Genomic DNA, 21,262 nt, shown 5'->3' with positions numbered 1-21,262 from the left:
TAACAATTGCCACCTCAAAAAAAAATTGCTTTTCTTCTTCTTCTGTTGTTATTTTGCAAATTAGCAACATATTAGTGCACTGCTGCCTCTCACTGGTTTATTAATGTCATTGGTTTCTTTGTGGCTACTTGAATATTTTAAGTAAGCGTCACTCAAAGTAGTAAGTAAACTGTTTTACTCGCCTGAAAGTAGCTGTAACTTAATAAAACCTAGTAAGTATAGCAACTAAGTAAAGATAACTAATTATATCTAAGTAAGGTAAACTATTGGATTTTACAGTGTAGCGTATGATAGGACTATCATGCGTATGTGTGATGTACAATCATTTACGCTCTTGAAAAATGCAAGATCGCCTCCCAGTGACCGGCAACTGGGCAGAGCCTTAGTGATGTTGTTGGTGGTAAGAGTACTTAGGAGGTCGTTTCAGCGCTACACACTTGAACCCCTAATAATAAGCCAATATGCTAGTAATATAAAAATGAATACACAACTACTTGAGAATTGGTCCCTAAACTAAAGTGTTAACACAATGATATATTTCCTTGTCCATAAAATCACAAATGACTGGAAGAGACATGTAAATTAATTAGCTAAAAAGAGCAGGACAGAAACTACAGAAACTAGAATTAGATTAAAATAATAGATTAAAATACATTTTGAAAACAAAGATAGGTTTATGAAGCCTTCAAATATTGTTGTGGACAATGTGCCAAAAAGGTTGAGAACCACTGTTCTAGGGTTGGACTCGGGTATGTTGATCTAAATACATTTGGTGGGATGTGATTAATTATGTACTGTGTTTTTGTGGATTGTACCAGCACATGTAGCACAGGCTGGGTGGCAGGGCTCACATGAGTCCTCCGGTTCACTGTAGTAACTGCCCACCTCACAACTCTTCTGACATCTGTTCCCCACCAGACTGAAAGGGCCAAAGATAAAGACAGTCATCTTTAATTACAATGAACAGACTCAGCTACATTGCATAATGAAATTTCAGAAGGTTCAAATATTTTATTAAAATCTATTACCTTGTGCCATCAGAGCACTCTGTGCAAATGAAGGCTGAGGTGCATTTCAAACAGTTCTTGATATTACACTTCCTACACAAGTTTTCCTCTGCATGACAAAAACATTAATAACACAAAATTAGTCAAAAAAGTCCTAACTATCCTAATCTCTTACATGGAATCTCTAGTATTTTTTTTTTCTTTTTTAAGTAAACACTACAAGTAAGTTTAAAATACAGCTAAGTGGAGCAGGATTTTGGACCAAAGTGATTTTGTGGCTGCATGGGGCTTTTAAATGTTTAGGCAATTTTTAAATTGGTTTTCGCTTTTAAAAAGTGTATATCAGTCATTGCAGATACTATAGCAGTCAATAATAAGAAACATTTTTCTTTCTTTCTTTTTTTTTTTTTTTCGCTATTATAAACATTTATGTAAAATCGTGCGATGGAAAGGTCAAATATTGTTTGTGTAACCATATGCCAATAAAGAACCTTTATATTCAGAAGTATTTGAGTAAATATGTAACTGGCTTATTTGTAAGTCTTAACACATAATTAGCCTAACCGTGGTAAAGATAGTAGCCATCCTCACAGCTGGTCACACAGTTGTTCTTTTCCTCATTCAGATGATATCCAGATTTACAGGCTGTGCACTGATCACTGCGGCTGCCCAAACATGACTTGCAGGAGGAGTAACATTTTTTACACCTCTTCTTATCCCCCCAGTACCCGGTCAGACACTCTGACACACATGTCCTGAAAAACAAGCTGGTTTAGTATTATCAAAAACCCTCTGAAGGAGAACAAAAAGTACAAAAGTAAACATTTTCTGACCTTGTGTTATTTTTGAACTTTAGGAAAAAGTGCAAGCAGGAAACACACTGGTGGGGTCCAGGTCCTTCACAACCATCCTCACTACATTCTGGGTCACAAGAGCCTTATATCGAGGAGAGAAAATGAAAAGATATTCTCATGTACAAAAGAATTATATATTTACAGTGGCCCCAAGACAAAAGAAGCCCTGTGACAAAAGAAGTACTCTTTTATAAAGAGTACTTAATATGTTTTAAAATCTGCTTTAAAATAATATATTTAAGTGAAATAAGTGAAATGAACTGAGAAGCATTTGCTGTACTTCTTTTGAAACTAGTCTGTCATGTACTGTTTAAAAATATTTGTAATTACACATTTATAATAATTAAGTTGACAGTTTGGTGTAGGTAAAATATATTAACTTTCAATGCAATATCAAATAGGGCACTATAGCTACAATTAAAATCAATTACTTTACATGTGCTTTGATAATGTTAGTCTACACATCAAAATAAGTGTACTTCTTTAGAGCATGCCAAAAATGAATGAAACATAATGATACAAAATTTACTTTAAAATAAAACTTTAAATTTGACATATTGACATATTACAAAGTGTACTTAAGTGTGTTAAGAAACATGTATTCTCTTTATGTACACTTAAGTGGCCTTTTATTCAAAGCTTTTTAAAAATGTATACTTTTATGAGTTGAAGTACTCCTTTTTCACAAGAGTGGGAAGTTAGGCCCATCTAAAAATATAGAAATGTCATTGCATTACATAATAACATATCTAACCAAGTGGCCTTTATTATACAGAAAAATATCACAAGTACGCTATTTAAACAAAACAAAAGAACTAACTTGCATATGCAGGTCACTGAAATATGTCCTAAATGGCCTTTGCAGATACCACTAGGTTTTTATGAAATTCATACATTAAGTGTCCATGTAGTTTAATTGGGTCACTGCATGTTGTCATTATTTTTTATTTAAAGTATATTATGTAAAGTTGTAAATCACCGTTGTACTCATCTGTGGCGTCATCTTCAGACAGCAGCTGGGCAGAGCGGGGCTGTTCATGCCGAATGTAAGGATGTGTGGATGTTCCATAAAGCACCAGGGACCATTCAACCAATTTCCCTAATGTAAACAACAAAGAAGGAAAAACATTTTACTGTACATTCTATGGCAGTTGCACTTGACATGGATTTTACCACAACATACTTTAAAGTATTTTGAAGTTGGAGTACCATTGAAATAGTGTTACATGTTTTATAATACTATAGAGTTTTATGATGGGCACCTTGTAGTCGACCGTTTCTCCGTGGAGATGGTGTGTCTCTGATGTCCAGGATCCAGTCTCCCATTGGTCTTTCACCCCAGCAGTGAGTCGTCATGAATTCCCACTTAAGGAAGCCCTCATTGGAGTGGTCATGCGGTCTGAAAGGATATAGTCTCAGAATAATTGAAACAAGATAATTCCAAAGAATTGGTGGGAAAATGTGATTTTGGTGAAATTGCTGATATTTATGTGGACAAGTAAGATGAAATTCTAAAAGCTTGCAATGTAAATCAATAAGATCTAAATGAGTAAATACCATCTGTCACTCTATGTCTTCCAATAAAATGTCGTAGTAAGATGAGATTTAAATGCTTAGTTTTAGGTTCACAGCGCTGTAGTTTTTATGATTAGATTTTATGATTGAGAGATGTGCAAATAATGTGAAATAATATTTGATACTTATTTTAACATGATTTTTCCAAAAATTATGTAAGGATAATCAAGCAAACTTAAGTTACTTCAGTCCAGTAAGTGTTCATCCTAAAATATTACTAACAATATAAAATGTATTTCTACATTTACTTAATTAAAATCCATATTTCACCACAGAATTATATTTGCTCGGTAAATGTTTACCAGGAACTAAAAGTGGACATTTTTTAAACTATACTAAAAGGCCTTTTACTTGCTAAACAAATAATTATTTAGAGGCCTTAAACATTTTATTATCAAATATGATGGTTTTGAAGGCTGAATCATGTACTGAATTTCAATATATAGAGTTCAGTCAGGACCACTCTGTTGTTTAAGATTACTGTAGAGCTTCTGAACATTATGGCATTTTTGTGTGGCAGGCTTTGCTTTGAAGGGTTCAGATTCTGAGCTGTCCACAAGCACACCTGATGCTGGTTGTCATGCCGTGGTCTGCCTGAGCTACTTTTGAGCTCCATTCATCACTCAAACTACATTTATTATTTTAATTCCAGTCTGGAACTGGATCAGTATATTTGTACCTGTTTGTGAGAAGATGAGATCTGGTTCCAGAGGGTGATGTCAGTGTGATTGACAGGTCTCCACGGTGAGGATGTGTGATTGTGACACGTACAACCACATGCTCCAGATAGACCACCCGCTGGAGACGCTGAGAAGAGCAGCCTGAGGACTTAAACACTGACCTCAATACCCTCTCTGTACTGATGGTCCTGAGATACATAAATGCAGACACAAAGTACAATAGCATTACTATGATATTCTTTGACATATCTTGGAGGACCATACCATGGTATAAGAATCTGGAAATAATGAGCAAGATCATGAGCAAAGAGTCACCTGGCATTCTGGACTATGTTTTCCTCACACACATGTTGAGGAGGCACCTGCTTCCAAGTCTCTGCTTCCTCCACCATGGCTTCAGCATCCATCAAGCCAAACCCATAAAGGTGACTAGCTGCACAACAGCCAGTGATGAAACAGTTTATTATACACTGCCAATGAGAACATGGTTTATTTCCCATGCATTAATGACTGCATCTTATCTCACATACTATGCACTAAAATATGTACCGCACACTAAAGGTATAGTGTTAAACCTTAAACTATCCAGTTCCAAAACAATTTTTCTCAGTCGAAGGCTGTGTATAAAATATATATATATTTTTCTTAAATATATATATCTTTAATTGACTTCCACAGACACATATTAGAAGAATGGTGGTCAATATGTTTTTTAGTAGTACAATAGAGGACCTATAAATTAGATCAGACATGTAATCTACTGATAATTAGGCAATGTTCTGCCTTTCTTTTCTTTTTTGATTGCTATGATTAGTTTTTAAGCCAAATTAAATGACATTTAATATACAGGCTTATTTTACCATCATATCCAGCTCCATTGCTCTGCCAGTCTGAAGCACTCAGGTGACCGCGGCGTGACGTTTTCACCACAATGTGCTGAACGTCCCTCCAGGTCAGAGCTGGACTGAGCATGAAAAACAAAGAAATGAGTTTATTCATCACATGCTCAAAAGGGATGATAGTAAATATTTTATCCTAAAGCATGATTGGCTCAGTAAAACCTAAATGTGAACCTGTAATCCCATGAGCAAAGATAACAGAATTCAGCTCTGAACCAATGGAAAGAGTCAAAGTTTTGCAATGAGGTGATCCAAGATAAGTGTTTTACTCTTGCCAGACAGAGCATAAATCATGACCACTTACTTTGCCTCCAATGTGAGGGCGATAATTCCTGCAGCCATAGGGGCCGATGCTGAAGTGCCAGAGTGCTCATCAGTGCAACGCTGCCTCAAATCTGTCGTCACCTGAAAACACACATACAGTATGGATGGATGTTTTCCACCAGGGTGAGGAAAAACCAACAATTTATGACAAAGAATCAAACAGACACTGAGTGACTTACAACGCCCAAGCTGTGGCTGTCTCCACTGCTGTAGGTGGTGGCCAGAGTAGAGGAGCACTCCTCCAGGTACCACGGCTTTCGGCCACTCTGAGTGGTGCTGCCTACTGAGATGGTGTAGATGCTGTTGGTGTAACCATCACATGAGCAGTGGTCTTGACTCTGCCCACCATTTCCTGATGCCCATACAAAGATGGAGCCACGGCCCTTTCTGCCCTGAGAATCAAAGAGGAATGTATGGTTGATTCCTGGTTTGGTTCAAACCTTATTTATTTAATATATATAAAGAAAAAAAACAAAACAAAACATCAGGTTCATACACAGAACTCATGCAATTAACAAAACAATGTTCCTCTGAAACTAACTTAAATAACTAAAACTCCACTGGCCAAATGTTACATACTGTGGTTTAGTGCAATAGCAAAGTGAATATATTGTGTTACTTTCCACAGCTGGTGCAGAGAGTCTAGTATTGGTCTTTGGGTCTTGTAGGATCTGGCCTTGACTCACACTGCTCTATAATATACATAGACACAACAACACACACTAACTTTGCGGATGCCACTCTCCAGAGCGAGTCGGGCAAGAGGGCCAGGGCCATCTACTGTCCGGCCATCATCATCTGGACCCCAACTGGAGCTGTAGATGTCAATATACTGCTGTTTCAGACTCAGGGATTGGGCTTCCACCGTATCAGTCATGTCGCCATCCAGCATACGCACACCTACAATGTGCAAGGAGGACATATTAAGAAACACAGCTTAATAAATATCAATAACAGGCGAAATACCAACAACAGTTTTGAATACCATATTACATATTACCTAAATGATTATTGTTGCAGAAAGCTTAATAGTAGGTAATGTAATGTATTATATAGTAATGTACCAAATATAGCCATAGAGACATTTGTATACAAACATATACAAACACTTCTGATAACTCACCACCAATTTTTGCATTGTAGGCAATTCCGACAATGCAGAGGGAATTGTTTGCAGAAGCAGCCACCACACCAGCACATCTTGTCCCATGTCTAGTGCAGTCACAAAGAAATGGAAAAGCTCATGTTTATCTGTATCACTGAATTTTAAAATGTATTTTAAAAAATTGTAAAAGTGAGATTGAATCACAATGGAAACGGACTGACTTATTTTCATTGGTTGCATCATAGCGTGGTGTTGGATCGGGATCATTGCCATTAACATCATAGCTGGCTCGTGCGTCCTTGTAAAGATAGAATGACACATTAAAGGGACACTTTAATTGTAAATACGCACAAATACATGTACAAACACTTGTTCCAGACCTGTATGAATTTCTTTCTTCTGCTAAACATAAAAGAACAAACATATTTTGAAGAATGCTGTTAACCAAACAGTGGACAGTAGCTATTGACTTCCATAGATTTTTTTTCCTTCCATACTATGTAAGTCAATGGCTACTGTCTACTGTTTCGTTACCAACATTCTTCAGAATATCTTCATTTGTGTTAAAAAAATGAAAGAAATTCAAACATGTTTGGAACAACTTGAGGGTGAGTAAATGATGACAGAATTTTCATTTTTGTGTAAACAATCCCTTTAATAACATCCGTTAGCATATTGACAACATATGAATAGTCCTTCATATTTTGCAAATCTCACTCACAATATTAAATCTTCAAAAGATCAGTATAATGCATTGTCAATTATTCAGACAGTATTTAAACTCTTATTGACACATTGTAACAATTTCCATTTGGCTGATTAAATAAACAACCACGTTTGGCCATGACTAATGTTTTTGTTTTGGAGCACATGTAATAATTTATATAAAGTTATAAATATACATTAAATCATATTGTATCAGCCACACTTCTCTCTAATACTAAAAAATTTAAATGCTGACTGACCACTAAATCACTTGAAGAATCCTAAAATCTGAAGTGCAAACCTTAAAGGATGTACACAACTCAATTTTTTACAAATACAGTCAATTTAATGCAACAATCTCTTTTTTTCATGAACTTTGTTATTTATTCTTAGATCATCTCAAGATGTCAAACCACTTACATAGTTCTGTTTTAGATCTGGATGCTGTCTTTCTATACCATCGTCCAGAATGGAAACCACAACTCCTTTCCCAGTATAGCCCCTGCGCCAGGCGGCCTGTATGTTCATGTCTGTCAAGCAGTTGTGATCACAGTGCTATGTAACGGAAGGCAAATATATGCGTTTTAATGTATTTGTCTCTCAGATCATCACTAACTTCAACCAATAACTTATTTCAACTAATTGCATTTAATGTAATTGATTGTAAATAACATGCAGTGAAAATATTAAATTCAGTTCCCACTTAAGTATATACTTTTAAACGACATTATTTCTTTAAAAGGTACTCTTTTTAAAGTATGTAGGGGATATTTTAACATGATGTATAACACCTCAGAACGTATTGCTTTAGTTTAGCACTATTCAACTTAATAATGTCTTTTACCTAAATCTAACATTTCTGAATGTAATGAATAGCATACTGACAATATACCACATGCTGTCCCATTTAGGGTCACTGAAGCTGGCGGCGTGGCTTTGGTCCATTGTGTCGGTTCTTTTTACTCTCTTCTGAACCATCTGTTGCTGGATCCACTCCACCTTTAGCATTAGAACTTATTAATGATGTGCTACTGAAAACATATCACGCTTCACAAAGCACGCTGAATTGAATGAAATATTCATTAAGAGTAATGAGTAATCATTGTCTTAAGAGTTATCATTGTCTCATTTAGCTTTTGTCAAGTTTAAGGAAGCATCCGTGTAGTTTGGTGTACCTCTGTCTTAATCTGTTTTGGTAAGTGTGTGTGGTGTTTATAGGGTGGTGTAATTTAACTTATTAACTATTCAGTGGTGTCTCAGTGACTGAAGGTATATGATCCTTGTACCTTGGTCTCTGTGGTGATGAGACTGTGGTTTCCTCTGCTTTTAATTGTGGATCGTTTGATGATTCCACTGTGCTGGAACTGGTAATGGTCCACTAGCCCACCTATCTGCAGCGGCACAAGGGGAAGGAGATTGTGTTTTATATCTAGAGCCGCTGCTCAAGTGTGACTGGCAGAGATATAAATTATGTATTTCTCCCTGACGTATGCCTTTGAAACAACAAAAGGGTTATCCTACACCGCTGATAGACTTACCATCACAGGCAACCTGAGCTACCACTGCACGATTCAGCTGAGCTTAAACTTTGGCTGCTGATTACTCTTTGACACCCTGTGCCTTGACATTATGATGTTGGCCGAAGCCATACCAGATTTAACCGGAACTAAACAGCCCCACTGTGGAGGGCAGTTACACATTTCATTTGAGTGAGTAGAGGAAGTCAGCATCTTACATGTTACCAAATACAATTAGACAAAGCAAAATAAATTGACTAATCACACACAGCAGGAAACCCAAATAGTAATCAAGGCCAAAAAAATGATGCATTGCACAACAAACAACTGGGATTCAAACTGGCCTAAAAGTAACAATACAGAAATATTTAAAGCTCTACTGAAGGCATACTGTTTTGGAAAGAAATCTTGTATGCTTATCGAGGCATTTATTTGATCAAAATACAGTAAAAACAGTTATATTGTGAAATATTATTACAAATTAAAATAACAAATTAAAAAATGGTACCACTTTAATATATGAAAAAAATTCTCACTATTAACTAGTTACTTATTAGCAAGCCTGTTATTAACATATTGGCTGTTTATTAGTACTTACAAAGCACCTATTTTGCATGATCATATTCTACATCAATTATCCTACCCAACACCTGAACTTAACAACTACCTTACTAACTATTAATATGCAGCTAATTAGGAGTTTACTGAGGCAAAAGCCATAGTTAATTGTTTTTTAATAGCAAGAACTGGACTTTAAAATAAAGCATGCCAGTCAGCGCCAACAGCCTCGTGGTTAACACGTCGACATATAGTGCCGTTGCGCTGTGGGTGACCCGAGTTCGAATCCTGGCACATGAACCGATCCCACCCCCTTCTCTCTGTCTCCCCCACTTTGCTTCCTGTCAAACTACACTTTCCTATCTATAAATAAAGTCATAAAAACGCTAAAAATAAAGTATGACAAAAAATATATATATTTATATTAGTATAGTTTAAAATGTAATTTATTCCTGTCGATGGCAAAGCTACATTTTTTTGAACAGCCATTATTATAGCCTTAATTGTCACGCGATCCTTTAGAAATCATTCTAATATTCCTATTTGGTGCTCAGAAAACATTTCTTATTACTCTCAATGTTGAAAACGGTTGTGCTGCTACATTTTTTTTTTTTTTTAGGATTATTTAATAAATAGTTCGAAAGAAAACATTTATTTGAAATGGAATTTTTTGTAACATTATAAACATTTTTACTGTGACTTTTGTCATTACTATTGTCATTGATGAATAAAAGTATTAATTAAAAAAATAGTTTCACACTACATGCCAGTCAACATTACAGTACAGTGTACATTAGTTGCCTTCTAGACTATTGTCCTTTTTTTTTTTTTTTTCATATTCATTCTGTTTTTTATTCATTTTAAATCTCAAATACTAAATTAAATGAAAATCACATTTAAAAATCTACAGAAGCATCCTGTCTCAATTAATTATGTCTCTTAAATTTACAGTTGCTGTATTTATTTGCACAGTAGTTTCCTTACGCATTTTCTCTTTTAGGGGACAAAAGAAAGTGTGCCAGTTGGTTAACTAACTGAAGTAGGGTATAAGATGCCATGGAGGTTAGGAGCTCGTCTTGCATGGTTAAACACATTTATTATACAAGAGCCAGTGACCCAGAGACATGGGCTTGGTAAGAATTAAAGACTAATTTGAAAGAAAACAAATTCTAAGAGCAAATTCTAGAGTTTGTGTTTGCACAGTATGTGTTCATAAGAATATAAGTTTGTTTTATTCTTGGACCTGGTGAAACATTACTTTTTACATTCAGTGATAGTAAATCAAGCTTGACTTGACTAGGTATGTGGATATGATTATCAAAATAGCATGGTATTATTAACTGTGACCATCCCTCTGTCATGATGAAAAGATACTGTTGAAAAGAATCTACAATTCTGGTATCAAACAGAAATCATGAAAACACAAAAGCATACAATTCAGTATAAGTTTGAGATACATAATACAGGAAACAAGCATTTCAAAGTTCTAAAAAAATAATACACAGTTTATATTGTAAAAAGTGAGACGTTGCTGGTACCAGATGAAACATATTTAACTGTCATAACAATATTGCAGTTTACTTACCTGGCCCATGTTCACAAATCCATATTTTTCCGCAATAAGATCAGCAGCATCGGGACCTCCAGTTATTTTAACTGCCCAGTGGTTTGTGTAGATTTTTGCCTGGACACATTGGAGTCCAATCCCAAGTAAAAATGTGTATAGGAGAAGTGCTGAAGGAGACATCTCAGATGGTTATGCTCTCTGCTTCATGCAGAACAACTGGGCTGATGACACTCTTCATTGAAAAGTTCTCATTAAAAAGCGACTTGACATTGTCTAAAACAAACTGGACTGTCAAATGACTGCAAAAAGTTCCTTAAGGACCTAGTTTGACTGTGTGAGCGCTACTCCACTGTGATGGCTCCGCTGCATCTGTTGCCTGTGGCACATCATCTCAAATTACAGTCCTATCAGTTTCTACAGGTGCACTGTGCACTCGCACAGCAAACAAGAAACACTGGGAACACTGGATAATAGGTCTAATGTCCATTCATGACATCATCATATAAAAACAGCATTGGATAGATCTTTTTTTTTTAATTATTTGCTTTAGCTGCATACTTGTTTGTATTCATTTTTTCGTATGTGATATCAATATTTATTTAATTATTGACGTCTTCTATGTAAACATTGTGTATGAATAAAATGAGTTTCAAGTAATCTAAAAATAAATTTCTGAATTGAATGGTTTTATTCACATTAACTCAAGAAATGGATCAATATCAAGAATAAACCTCATTGCATTGGGTTACACCAAAATGTGTGGTCAGATCAGGAAGAAACAGCTCCTTATGGCAACATCTGCATGTTTTTAGTTACAGCGTACAATCAAATGTCACAAAACGTTGAGAATAATACAGCTTATTTGCACAACTGTAGACTTTTACTCTCAGTTATGTTACTTTAAAGTATCCTAAAGTATTTAACATTTAAACTACATGCATTTGAGCTTACTGGTCAACAAAAACATATTACACAATGGTTTGACAAAGAGTTTTAATGAAACACTCCTGAAGAGCCACACCCTGAGGAGGTTAGGTGTTTGCACGGGTCATGAATACGCCCATATAATGAACAGATGTGTTTAATGTGATCCAGTTGAATAAAGATATTTATTGTTGTCTACGGAGCCCCACAGATTGCCAGCAGGATCTTCTCATAATCTCCACTTGTTTCCTTCTGTAAAAACAAAGAAGCCATTTTTCATTTCATTTTCGAGGTTTTACATAGAAATGATCTAAGAATGCAAAATTATATACAAAAGCTTTTCAGATCGCCATTTATGAGTTACATGGACTCACCAGGAGGTCTTCCTGAAGGGTTTTGCCGTACATCCTCTTGTACTCTTGCATGATTTTTAGCAGGTCAATTTCTGAACGACTCACAATGATTCTAGTCAGTGTGTCATTGTTGGTTCCCAATCCCTATAAAGCAAGATCATGTTGCAGTTTACTTAATTTGATGACGTGACTGAATTCTGTTGGCAACTATTTTTGTTTGTTTGTCCATTTGTAAATAATAGGCTAATGTTAGCATTTGTACCAAAGGAAACTTTAAAATATCTCAAACTTCTGCAAAATCTGCCCAATTCTGAGTCATCCGTGAAAATGCAAATTTGTTCAGTATAATGACATCGATTTTTACAAAGTCATTTTTACCAAAATGTTGACACCCTGATTGATATCCCAAACAAAAAAAGAGTCATTTAAAAATTCCAGAAAAACAAAAGGGTTTTAGCCTCTTTGATGACTGCACTGGATAAGAAACACAGACAATCTCTGTCAAAATCGATAAAACACATTTTATGAACTTCTCTGCAACTGTACCTTCATAGCCAGGTGGAGCCTTTCTGCAAAGTAGGCGGGTTTGTTCAAAGCAGCCTTCACTAAACATGAAAAAGACAGTAAAAACATTGTTAATGCAAAAACAGACAAACAAACAAATAAATCTTCTTCTTCTTCTTCTTAATATAATTATAAATATAATTTTTAATTATTATTAAAATTCCCACAAAAGATTATTTGAAGCTATTTTTGTATTAAATGAGAAAGTATGAAGGAGACATTACAAATTGTAGCTTTTGAAATAAATATTTTATTTGATTTACTACACAGAAACATTTAGGCTGCAACAGCCTAATGTAAACTATGGAACACAAAAGAAGATAATCTGAGAAACATCTCCGTATTTTTTTGGTTTATACAATGAAAATCACTGCTAACCAAATGATGGCAGAATTTTACATTTTTGAGTGAACTATCCCTTTAATGTTATTATTATTAATAATAATAATTATTATTATTATTTTAATGAAATGATACTCTAAATAAGAAACTAAACCTGCCAGCAGGTGGTGGTAAATGTCTATATGAGTCATTCATTCAATTTGATTCATTCAAACGGCTGATTCAAGAATGAAGTAAATGGCTCTCTTTATGAATGGGCCTTCAAATCACTGATTCACACGATTCGCTCAAAACGCAGATTCATTCAGAACTAAACACGGCTGTGTTGCTTGGAGAGGTGCAACAATTCTGCTGTGGCTTCAAAGGTAATATGTTCTCTGCAAAAACTGAGCAAAAACACAATATTGTGTTCGCAATATCAAACTTCTTATTTACTGAACTTCTGTATATTATCACATGTGATAATTGTGTCACATTGCTCCTGTTGCCCGTGTGATGTCATGTGTCTGGGGCATTTTCGCCCCAATATCTTGAATTTTAGGGCATAACTGCAGGAGTTGCATAATATTTGTCAACAGTCAACTGTATGAAATATAAGATGATGTACAGGTGTGGGGTCAGCGCGTTAACTGCGTAAAAAATATTTTAATCGCGTTATTTTTTCATAACTAATTAATTAAGTTAACACATTAAACTGACAGCCCTAAAATTTAATTATCCTTGGATATTTGTACCTAACCTAAGTTTTCATGTGTGAGAATGAAACCACCCTTAACATGCACAGCTGGAAAAAAAACAGGCCTGGCTTTTTAATAAGTTTTTGTAGAGCCGCCTTCATTCAAATGGCCACTGAAGCATTTAAGATGACTCGTTTCTCTTTTTACACACCCATACAGATACACACAGACTGAAATGAAGTCTTATATATTTACCCAAGGTCATCAGGCAGTCTTCAAAGTTTCCATGCAGCTCACCCTCAAGGTCTTTGGCAAAACCGTCTTTGCTCAGTTGGGCATAATGTTGGAAAACTGTAGATTTTAAACAACACTGTTAGTTCCTCAAAAAACATGAGCTTAACTATACCAAAATGAAATAAAAATGAAGAGTCCTCTGAAAAGTATTCAGATTCCTCCACTTACTTTTGTACAACTGAGCTTCACTCCTGTTTGTGAGGATGTCAATAAAAACAGAACAAACAGTGCCAACCCGATTCTCTCCTGCTTCAAAAAGAGCCTGAAACAACAACATACACAAAGTCAGAGAGTGTATTTACATTGTTTGTGTCAGTTTATAGTGCATTACACGGCTTTGTGGAAAACTTGATTATGTTGGGTCAAGCTTTGAGTGGTCAGATATTTTTTAATGACTACAAAACTTTATATTGGCCCACTGTCCATTAAGGATGACACAATTCTCAATATAATATCCACGGTTCAATACGCGCTTGTGAATTGCGGTTTTTCGGTTTTGTAATTAAATAACTTTCTTGTTTTACCTCACTCGGAATTTGCTGTGTGTGTGCCCGCGATTTCACGTGCTGAAATGAGGAAACGCTTCCCCGTTTATATTTGAAAAAGAAAGTATCTTCCATTCTAATGACATGCAATGATAATGCTTTCTAAACCTGTTGTCCAACAGAAGAGTTATAAAAACAAAAGTTATAAAAAAAATAAAACATTATAAAAACATTAAAAAAAAATTCTAACTTTTTTTAAGAACACAGATAAACCATATATTATTGCAGACGAGTGTTTATTGTCCTTACATTTCATAATTCAAAACGTTTAACGTTATATCTTGTTTTTATTCAGTTACAGCAATAGCCATGTTGTCAGGGATACTTCTTTGAGGCATATGAGGATTTTTATTTATTTATTTATTTAATTAATTTATTTATTTTTTGCACGAGGGCGCCCTCTGGCGTCCAGTATGAATGAAACCGATTCTATTTTGTGCAAAAATCGAAAAAATAATACATCTCTCAAAAGAAAAATTAAGCAGACATATACTAAACCATGCTTTTTCTAGTGTACAGAGGCTTACGGGAGTATTTTGTTAATTCTTGCAAAAAAAAACACACACACTGAAGTGGCAAGATCAGAACCGAACCGAAAACCATGGTTAAAAACCGAGGTACGCATTGAACCGTGGACTAACTGTATTGCATTCCTACTGTCCATGGCAACACACCCATGTCATTTTCATGTTCGTTATTATTCTGTGGTTTCTTGTTTTTCATACCAACAGAATTTAGAACAAGTAGTACTATTTTGCAGCTTCACTATTATTATTATATGGCTATCATAAACCTATCAATAAGATGACTGGATGGAGGCCCAAGTTAAAACATGAAAATAGAAATATTGCTCCGGAAGTAAAACAAATTGGTAAGTGAATTTATTTCACAATAATGCTTACGGCTTACATACTTCAATGACCATAGTAAAGAATCTTTACCTTTGCATCACTCTTAGCCTGTCCATCATCAAAGTCACGGTGTTGACTCCTGGTAGCCTTAAGTTATGAGGTATTGATATAGTAATATGTCATCATCTATGCAATGCACATAGCAGATTATTTTCTTGTTCTGTAACAGAATTGTCACTGAACTATTTTTGTACCTTGCAAAGAGCGAGCAGGGTAGTCTCAAGATCTCCTTTAACCTCACTTTTAATATCTTCCTCAAGCAGGTGTCCACCTGTACAACAGAAAGGGGTTAGCAGCTACCTCTGCATTTAGGAAGAACGTGTACAGTATGTATGTAAATGTTTATTGTTACCTTCTTTGTAAGCAGTTTTCAATGCATTAATCTCCGTGTCTGATCTGGTCCCCAGAATTTCATTTAGGACTTTCTCATTTGTCCCAGCACCCTGATTATTAATGACACTTTAGTATTAATAAGTTAATTCAAGTATTAGTATTTAGTAAGACTTTGAATAAAATCAATACATATAAGAACAGATGCAAGTTGTACCTTCATGGCTTTTCTCATTTCAAAAGCATCATACTTGGCAGGAGTCATCAGCAAGGCCAGTACCACTTCCTCAAAATCTGACTTCAGAGCCTTTTTCAAGTCATCTGCCAGAGACTGAGGATTAATACAAATAAAAAATGAATATTAAATTAATAAAAAGCAATTAGTACAAAATAACATAATACTACAAACGGCTCATGCTGTTTAAAAAAAAAAAAAAAAAACTCTTGAATTGGAATTGGACCTAGAGATGCTGTAAATGACTTGGCTTGGCTCATCTGTTGTTTCATATATCACGTTCAGGGGTTGAAAAAAAAGTTTAGACCCACCATTGTCATATTTTATCAAACCATTTCAATGGCCAAGAAAGCCTGATCTAAAATAGGCAGATGGCACAATATGACTTGGCTCATTCATCTGTATTGTCCCATATTGTGAAGTTCAAGTGTTATTTAAGGTGGAATGGAAAGCGTCAATAAGCAACAGATGAATAAGTAACTGGATTCAAACGAACACTGTATACTTTAAAAGATTTTAGGATGTGAATATGCTTACTTTTCCAGTAGTCTTCCTATAATTATCTTGGATCTCTTGCCTTTGTGAATTGCTTCTCTTTGCTAGTACCTCCACAATAGTAGCTTCATCCACACCTTCATGAGAAGAAAACAGGGCAAAATCACATCAGTTTTCACATTAGCAGTTATGTACAGAGTAATACTGCTGGTTCTTGTCATTAATGGGCAATTGAGCTCACTTGATTCCTTGTGTATAATCACTGATAAATTGGGGCAATACAGAAGCAAAATAATACAAGTCCCAACAGAGGGTAAAAGTATACAGGGACTCTTCCTGCTATGACATAAATGGTGGGGTGTGTCCTCCAAACGTGCAACAACACAAAAAATTCATTTGCAAAATTCTTTATAACTTCTACTTGAGTTTCAACACCAGGAACATGAATGCATGTTAAACATGTTTAACTTTGTATTTTACCTTTGGTCTCAATGGCTTTCTTTAATTTTGAAGCATCATTCTCGGCTTTAAAAGTAGGATCACTCTTGACTGTTCCAAAAAATCCAGACTCAGGAGCAGGAGCAGGTCTAAAACCCTGAGATGAAATATATAGCAATATGTAAGTACATATATGTAATGCTAGGTTTCTTCTGAGGTGTGCTTGAGTTGGTCAATATCTACAGAAGACCCACCTAAAGTCTTTTATTTACTTACCTTTTCGTCATTAGTTTGTTGGAATAAATTCTTGAAAAGAGCCATCTTGTGACCTTTGAAGATGCTATAAAGAAGTAACAAATGAAGAAATCATTGCAATCATTGGGCAGAATTCTCTACTATAGATTGTCATATCAACTCCAATATTATGATTACACTTTACATATATCCAGTGTTGGGGAGTAACTAGTTACATGTAACAGAATTACGTAATTTAATTACAAAATAAATGTAATTGTAATTAGTTACAGTTACTGAGAAAAAATATGTAATTAAATTACAGTTACTTTTAAAAAATGCCAGCGATTACAAAGGGGATTACATCTGAATTTTTTCACACACCCACCCCCTACTTACAGATTTAAGTGACTTTTAAATTGCATTGACTGCTCTAAAATGACACACCAATGCTTCAGGAGTTTAGGACACACAACAGGACACATGCTTATTCGATAACTGTTTTATTTTCTATTTGGGTTTATGCATAAACTTTATTTTTTAAGATTGTTTTTTCCAAGGCATTGTTAGATGCTAATGTTTTCTGTCATAACTATGCAAACATTTGATTTCAAACCCAGTATCATAGCTATTAAACTATTTCTTGTTATGATGTTATTTATGTTATGATCTTGTTATGACATATAGCGCAACTGCGCTCACGGTGACCCAAGTTTGATTCCTGTCTTGAGGTCCTTTGCCGATCCCGCTCCCCTCTCTCCTCCCAGCTCTTTCCTGTCATCTCTCTACTGTCCTATCGCAATAAAAGCCATAAAAAGCCCAAAAATATATACGTAAAAAAAAAAAAAAAAAAGAAAAGTCTAAATTTGTGGTGGCTGTGCTTTAAATTAAATTATTACACAGCTCAGACTTTTTCGGGGCAACTTAAGTCAGTGCTATATGCTTGATAATTTTTCTTTGCTAATAAAATATTAAAGCTTAATTCAATATTATGTGTACAATTTCTTAATTCTGTCATCCTGGTATCGTGGACTTGCTCTATTGTTTCATACAAATGCAGCTGCTGCCATTTTTTTTTTTTTTTTTTTTTTTGTACATTGTAATGGATTATAAGAACTAACAAACTAGTACTACTACTTCATTATTTATGTGGTGAAATGTTGTGTAAGAAAACTGGTATGACTGCACTGTATCCCTAAAATGTCTAGTTTGAACTTGCCATTTACTAGCAACTGATTTCTTCATGGAAGCTTTGTGTTCAAATATTTCAACTCAGATCAGTGTTTTGTGTCTAATAATTTTGACACAAAACATCTAAATAATCTATCAAGCAGTTGTGTAATAAGTGGGATAATGTACGTTCAGCCAGTTGTTATCGCAAAATAAAGATGTATATTATCCCTAACTTATTATAATCTTAATTCAAGTTATGAAGGATTTTGAAAGTCTGACAGTAATCAGTGTTGAGTGCTACTGTAAGGTTAACTCTGCCTGGTTTAAATGTTTCAAAATGATTAAAAGTTGAAAATATTAGAAATTTAGAAAAGTAATCAAAAAGTAATTAAAAGTAATGTTACATTACTTTAATAAAGTAATTGACAAGTTACACTACTTATTACATTTTAAATCAAGTAACTTGTAATCTGTAACCTATTACATTTCCAAAGTAACCTTCCCAACACTGCATATATCATCATGAAGACCTGCTGACAACATTAATTAGGGCAAACTACAGACAAGGACATGCAGTGAAATGCATTTACAAATATAACTCACCTGTTTCTCTGTGAAGGCTGATCTGAAGTGGGTAATTTCGAGAACAGTACCTGTCTTTTTATTCCTCATACACACCCATCGAAAAAACTTTGGGCTGGGTGAAGGGGTTAGACCAGGTTGTTCTGGTTGTACCTGTCTGAAACACACTGACATAATCTGTCATTTAATGTGTTTGCTGCACTCGCCCCCAGTTTTAGTCTAACAAAACTTACATTAAAACGTATTATTATTATTATTGTTGTTTTGGTACTATTTTCCCAAGCAACTGTTAAATTCTCAAAACTATTAGTACTAATATCACAACAGATCATCAAAAGTGCCATTTTTTTGGTCAAATATTTCAGCATATTTTCAATTATCTTAAACTGTAAAAAACACATGTTCACAGTAGAATACCGTAGAGTCAAAGAAAGAATCACAGTAATTACCAACATACTGTAGAAAACACAATAAGCAATTATGTACTGTGGAAAATTACAGTATCTAACAAAGTGTTGTGAAATTTCACTGTACTTTTATACAATAGGGTTTTGCTAAATGCCACCACTGGGTTAGAGAAGGAAAACACAGTACACTGGCAGCAGCATTCCCAGCCAGTGACTGCATTTAATTTCAGTTTAAATAGAGAATATAGGAAGCAAATGTATTCTTTAATTTAAGAAAAAAAAAGTAAAAAAAAAAAAAAATGACTAGAAGGTCATCAAGATTTTATTGTTTTCAACACTTCTAGCAATAAGTGAAGAATGCTTAATAAATCTTGTTATAATGATGAGCTGTTAACTGTGACTGTTGATAAATAATTATCCCTATTTAAATCATGCAACATTGCAATTGAACCTGTTGGTACCGATAGACTAGTGCTTAGCACACTGACATACTGTATAAAGCAAGCGTCTCTGGCGACCTGTGTTTGATTCCTGCAAAAAAATGGTTATTTCTTCTACAATAAGTTACTTTACAATTGCTGCTAGTTAATTACTGTAAATAATTTTACGCTGTTACTTGTCACTTGCTGCCAGTTAATTGTGAATTCCACAGTCAGTCTAATACAGTAATACAGTGTAGTACAATACAGACAGTCACAAAGTATTTCCTTTTCACTACACAAAATAAGTGTTTCATCAGAATACTTTTTTTTTCATTTACAGTAACTGCCTTTCATAAAGCTCTTACTAATAAACTTTTCATTTGTATGTCTTCTCATTCAGTTTAATATTTAAATTAATCTATTATTTAATTAAACTCATCTCAATGTTTAATCAGTAAATCATTTGGTGCATGTATAGATATCTATAAATATAGATTCAATAGATGTAGTTTCTAAAGAACTTGTTTGCAATTTAGAGATGTTAAAAGGGGTCATCAGATGCCCATTTTCCACAAGTTAATATGATTATTTAGGGTCTTAATCAAAAGTCTATAATATACTTTGGTTAAAAATTCTCAATGGTAGTGTAAAACAACACCCTTTTTACCTTGTCAAAATGAGCTCTGCAAAAATCATCCCATTCTGATGGATTGTTCCTTTAAATGCAAATGAGCACTGCTTGCCCCACCCCTCTCTGCTCTGTGAAGATCCTGTTTACTTTAGCCACATTTAACCACGTTTAGCTGCTGAACTTGCTAACTAGCATGTTATTAAGAAAGGTGATTGCAGAAATTCATAATAAACCCCTTATACTCACTTCTGCTGTAGGTAAAGCTGGATCACGAATGATTTGCGCAAACATAGACACGTTTATGTAGATCGGGAGGTGCATTCACTTCACAAACAAACCTTCTTATTTGAAATCAGATACAGATGAAGTACCACAGTAAGTCTATATTTGTTTGAATGCATGATTGAGACAGCAGCTGCCTGTGAATAAATATTGTACTTGTTTAAATCACGCTTTCACTTGAAAATATTCAGTATCTTGAAAGAACAAACCAATTCATTGAAAACTATAACTTTCTGCTCATGTCCATTGCCGACATCCTAGTCTTCACATTCTTTCTCATTTGAGTGATCCATCTCTATCAGGCTAGGTAAATAGGCTATGTTTAACACGTGAATTATTGCTAAATATGCAGTTATATTATGTCATTGTCATGAATTGTACTCGTGATGGAACCATGCTGGAACGCTTTTGGAGCGAGTAAAAACCACAAGGCTCATAATTTTATAATTTCCGCTCCTCACTCCATTCAAAATCACACCGCTCCGCTCACATACTTTGCTTGCGACAGAAGTTAAATATTTTTCAACTTTTCAAGCGCCAACGCAGGCGTCAGCCAATCAGATCGTCTTATGCAAATATACTAGTGCATACGCTAGCCAATCCCGTTCGGTGCAGACGCTGGTCAATCAGCG

At 34.9% G+C, this 21,262-nt stretch overlaps 2 protein-coding genes across 2 annotated transcripts in view; both read right to left on the bottom strand.

Annotated features, from left to right (window-relative positions):
- Positions 1-11,241, bottom strand: part of pcsk5a (proprotein convertase subtilisin/kexin type 5a) — a 28,700-nt gene extending 17,459 nt beyond the window's left edge. The window contains exons 1-18 of the mRNA XM_051110349.1: positions 10,810-11,241; positions 8,436-8,540; positions 8,035-8,148; positions 7,570-7,704; positions 6,666-6,742; positions 6,463-6,551; positions 6,067-6,239; positions 5,519-5,731; positions 5,320-5,420; positions 4,977-5,080; positions 4,432-4,549; positions 4,116-4,304; positions 3,124-3,260; positions 2,841-2,960; positions 1,841-1,943; positions 1,572-1,762; positions 1,029-1,116; positions 816-919 (exon numbers count right to left, since the gene is read on the bottom strand). Of these exons, the coding sequence (XP_050966306.1) occupies positions 816-919; positions 1,029-1,116; positions 1,572-1,762; positions 1,841-1,943; positions 2,841-2,960; positions 3,124-3,260; positions 4,116-4,304; positions 4,432-4,549; positions 4,977-5,080; positions 5,320-5,420; positions 5,519-5,731; positions 6,067-6,239; positions 6,463-6,551; positions 6,666-6,742; positions 7,570-7,704; positions 8,035-8,148; positions 8,436-8,540; positions 10,810-10,971 (2,323 nt within the window). The 5' untranslated portion in view covers positions 10,972-11,241. The remainder of the gene's footprint in view (positions 1-815; positions 920-1,028; positions 1,117-1,571; positions 1,763-1,840; positions 1,944-2,840; positions 2,961-3,123; positions 3,261-4,115; positions 4,305-4,431; positions 4,550-4,976; positions 5,081-5,319; positions 5,421-5,518; positions 5,732-6,066; positions 6,240-6,462; positions 6,552-6,665; positions 6,743-7,569; positions 7,705-8,034; positions 8,149-8,435; positions 8,541-10,809) is intronic.
- Positions 11,242-11,456: 215 nt separating this feature from the next.
- On the bottom strand, positions 11,457-18,988 carry LOC127166114 (annexin A1-like). Its single transcript, XM_051111200.1, has 13 exons — positions 18,910-18,988; positions 17,176-17,239; positions 16,942-17,056; positions 16,504-16,598; positions 15,949-16,062; positions 15,754-15,844; positions 15,596-15,672; positions 15,432-15,488; positions 14,114-14,207; positions 13,907-14,002; positions 12,615-12,673; positions 12,090-12,212; positions 11,457-11,967 (listed from the first exon to the last, which is right to left on the bottom strand). Exons 2-13 carry the CDS (start codon positions 17,218-17,220, stop codon positions 11,911-11,913), a joined length of 1,023 nt encoding a protein of 340 aa, XP_050967157.1. The 5' UTR covers positions 17,221-17,239; positions 18,910-18,988; the 3' UTR covers positions 11,457-11,910.
- Positions 18,989-21,262: the final 2,274 nt, after the last annotated feature.

Source organism: Labeo rohita, chromosome 5 (genome assembly GCF_022985175.1).
Source record: "Labeo rohita strain BAU-BD-2019 chromosome 5, IGBB_LRoh.1.0, whole genome shotgun sequence".
Lineage (NCBI taxonomy): Eukaryota > Metazoa > Chordata > Actinopteri > Cypriniformes > Cyprinidae > Labeo > Labeo rohita.
The sequence above is the reverse complement of the archived record's forward strand: the minus strand, read 5'-3'. Positions and strand labels throughout refer to the sequence as shown.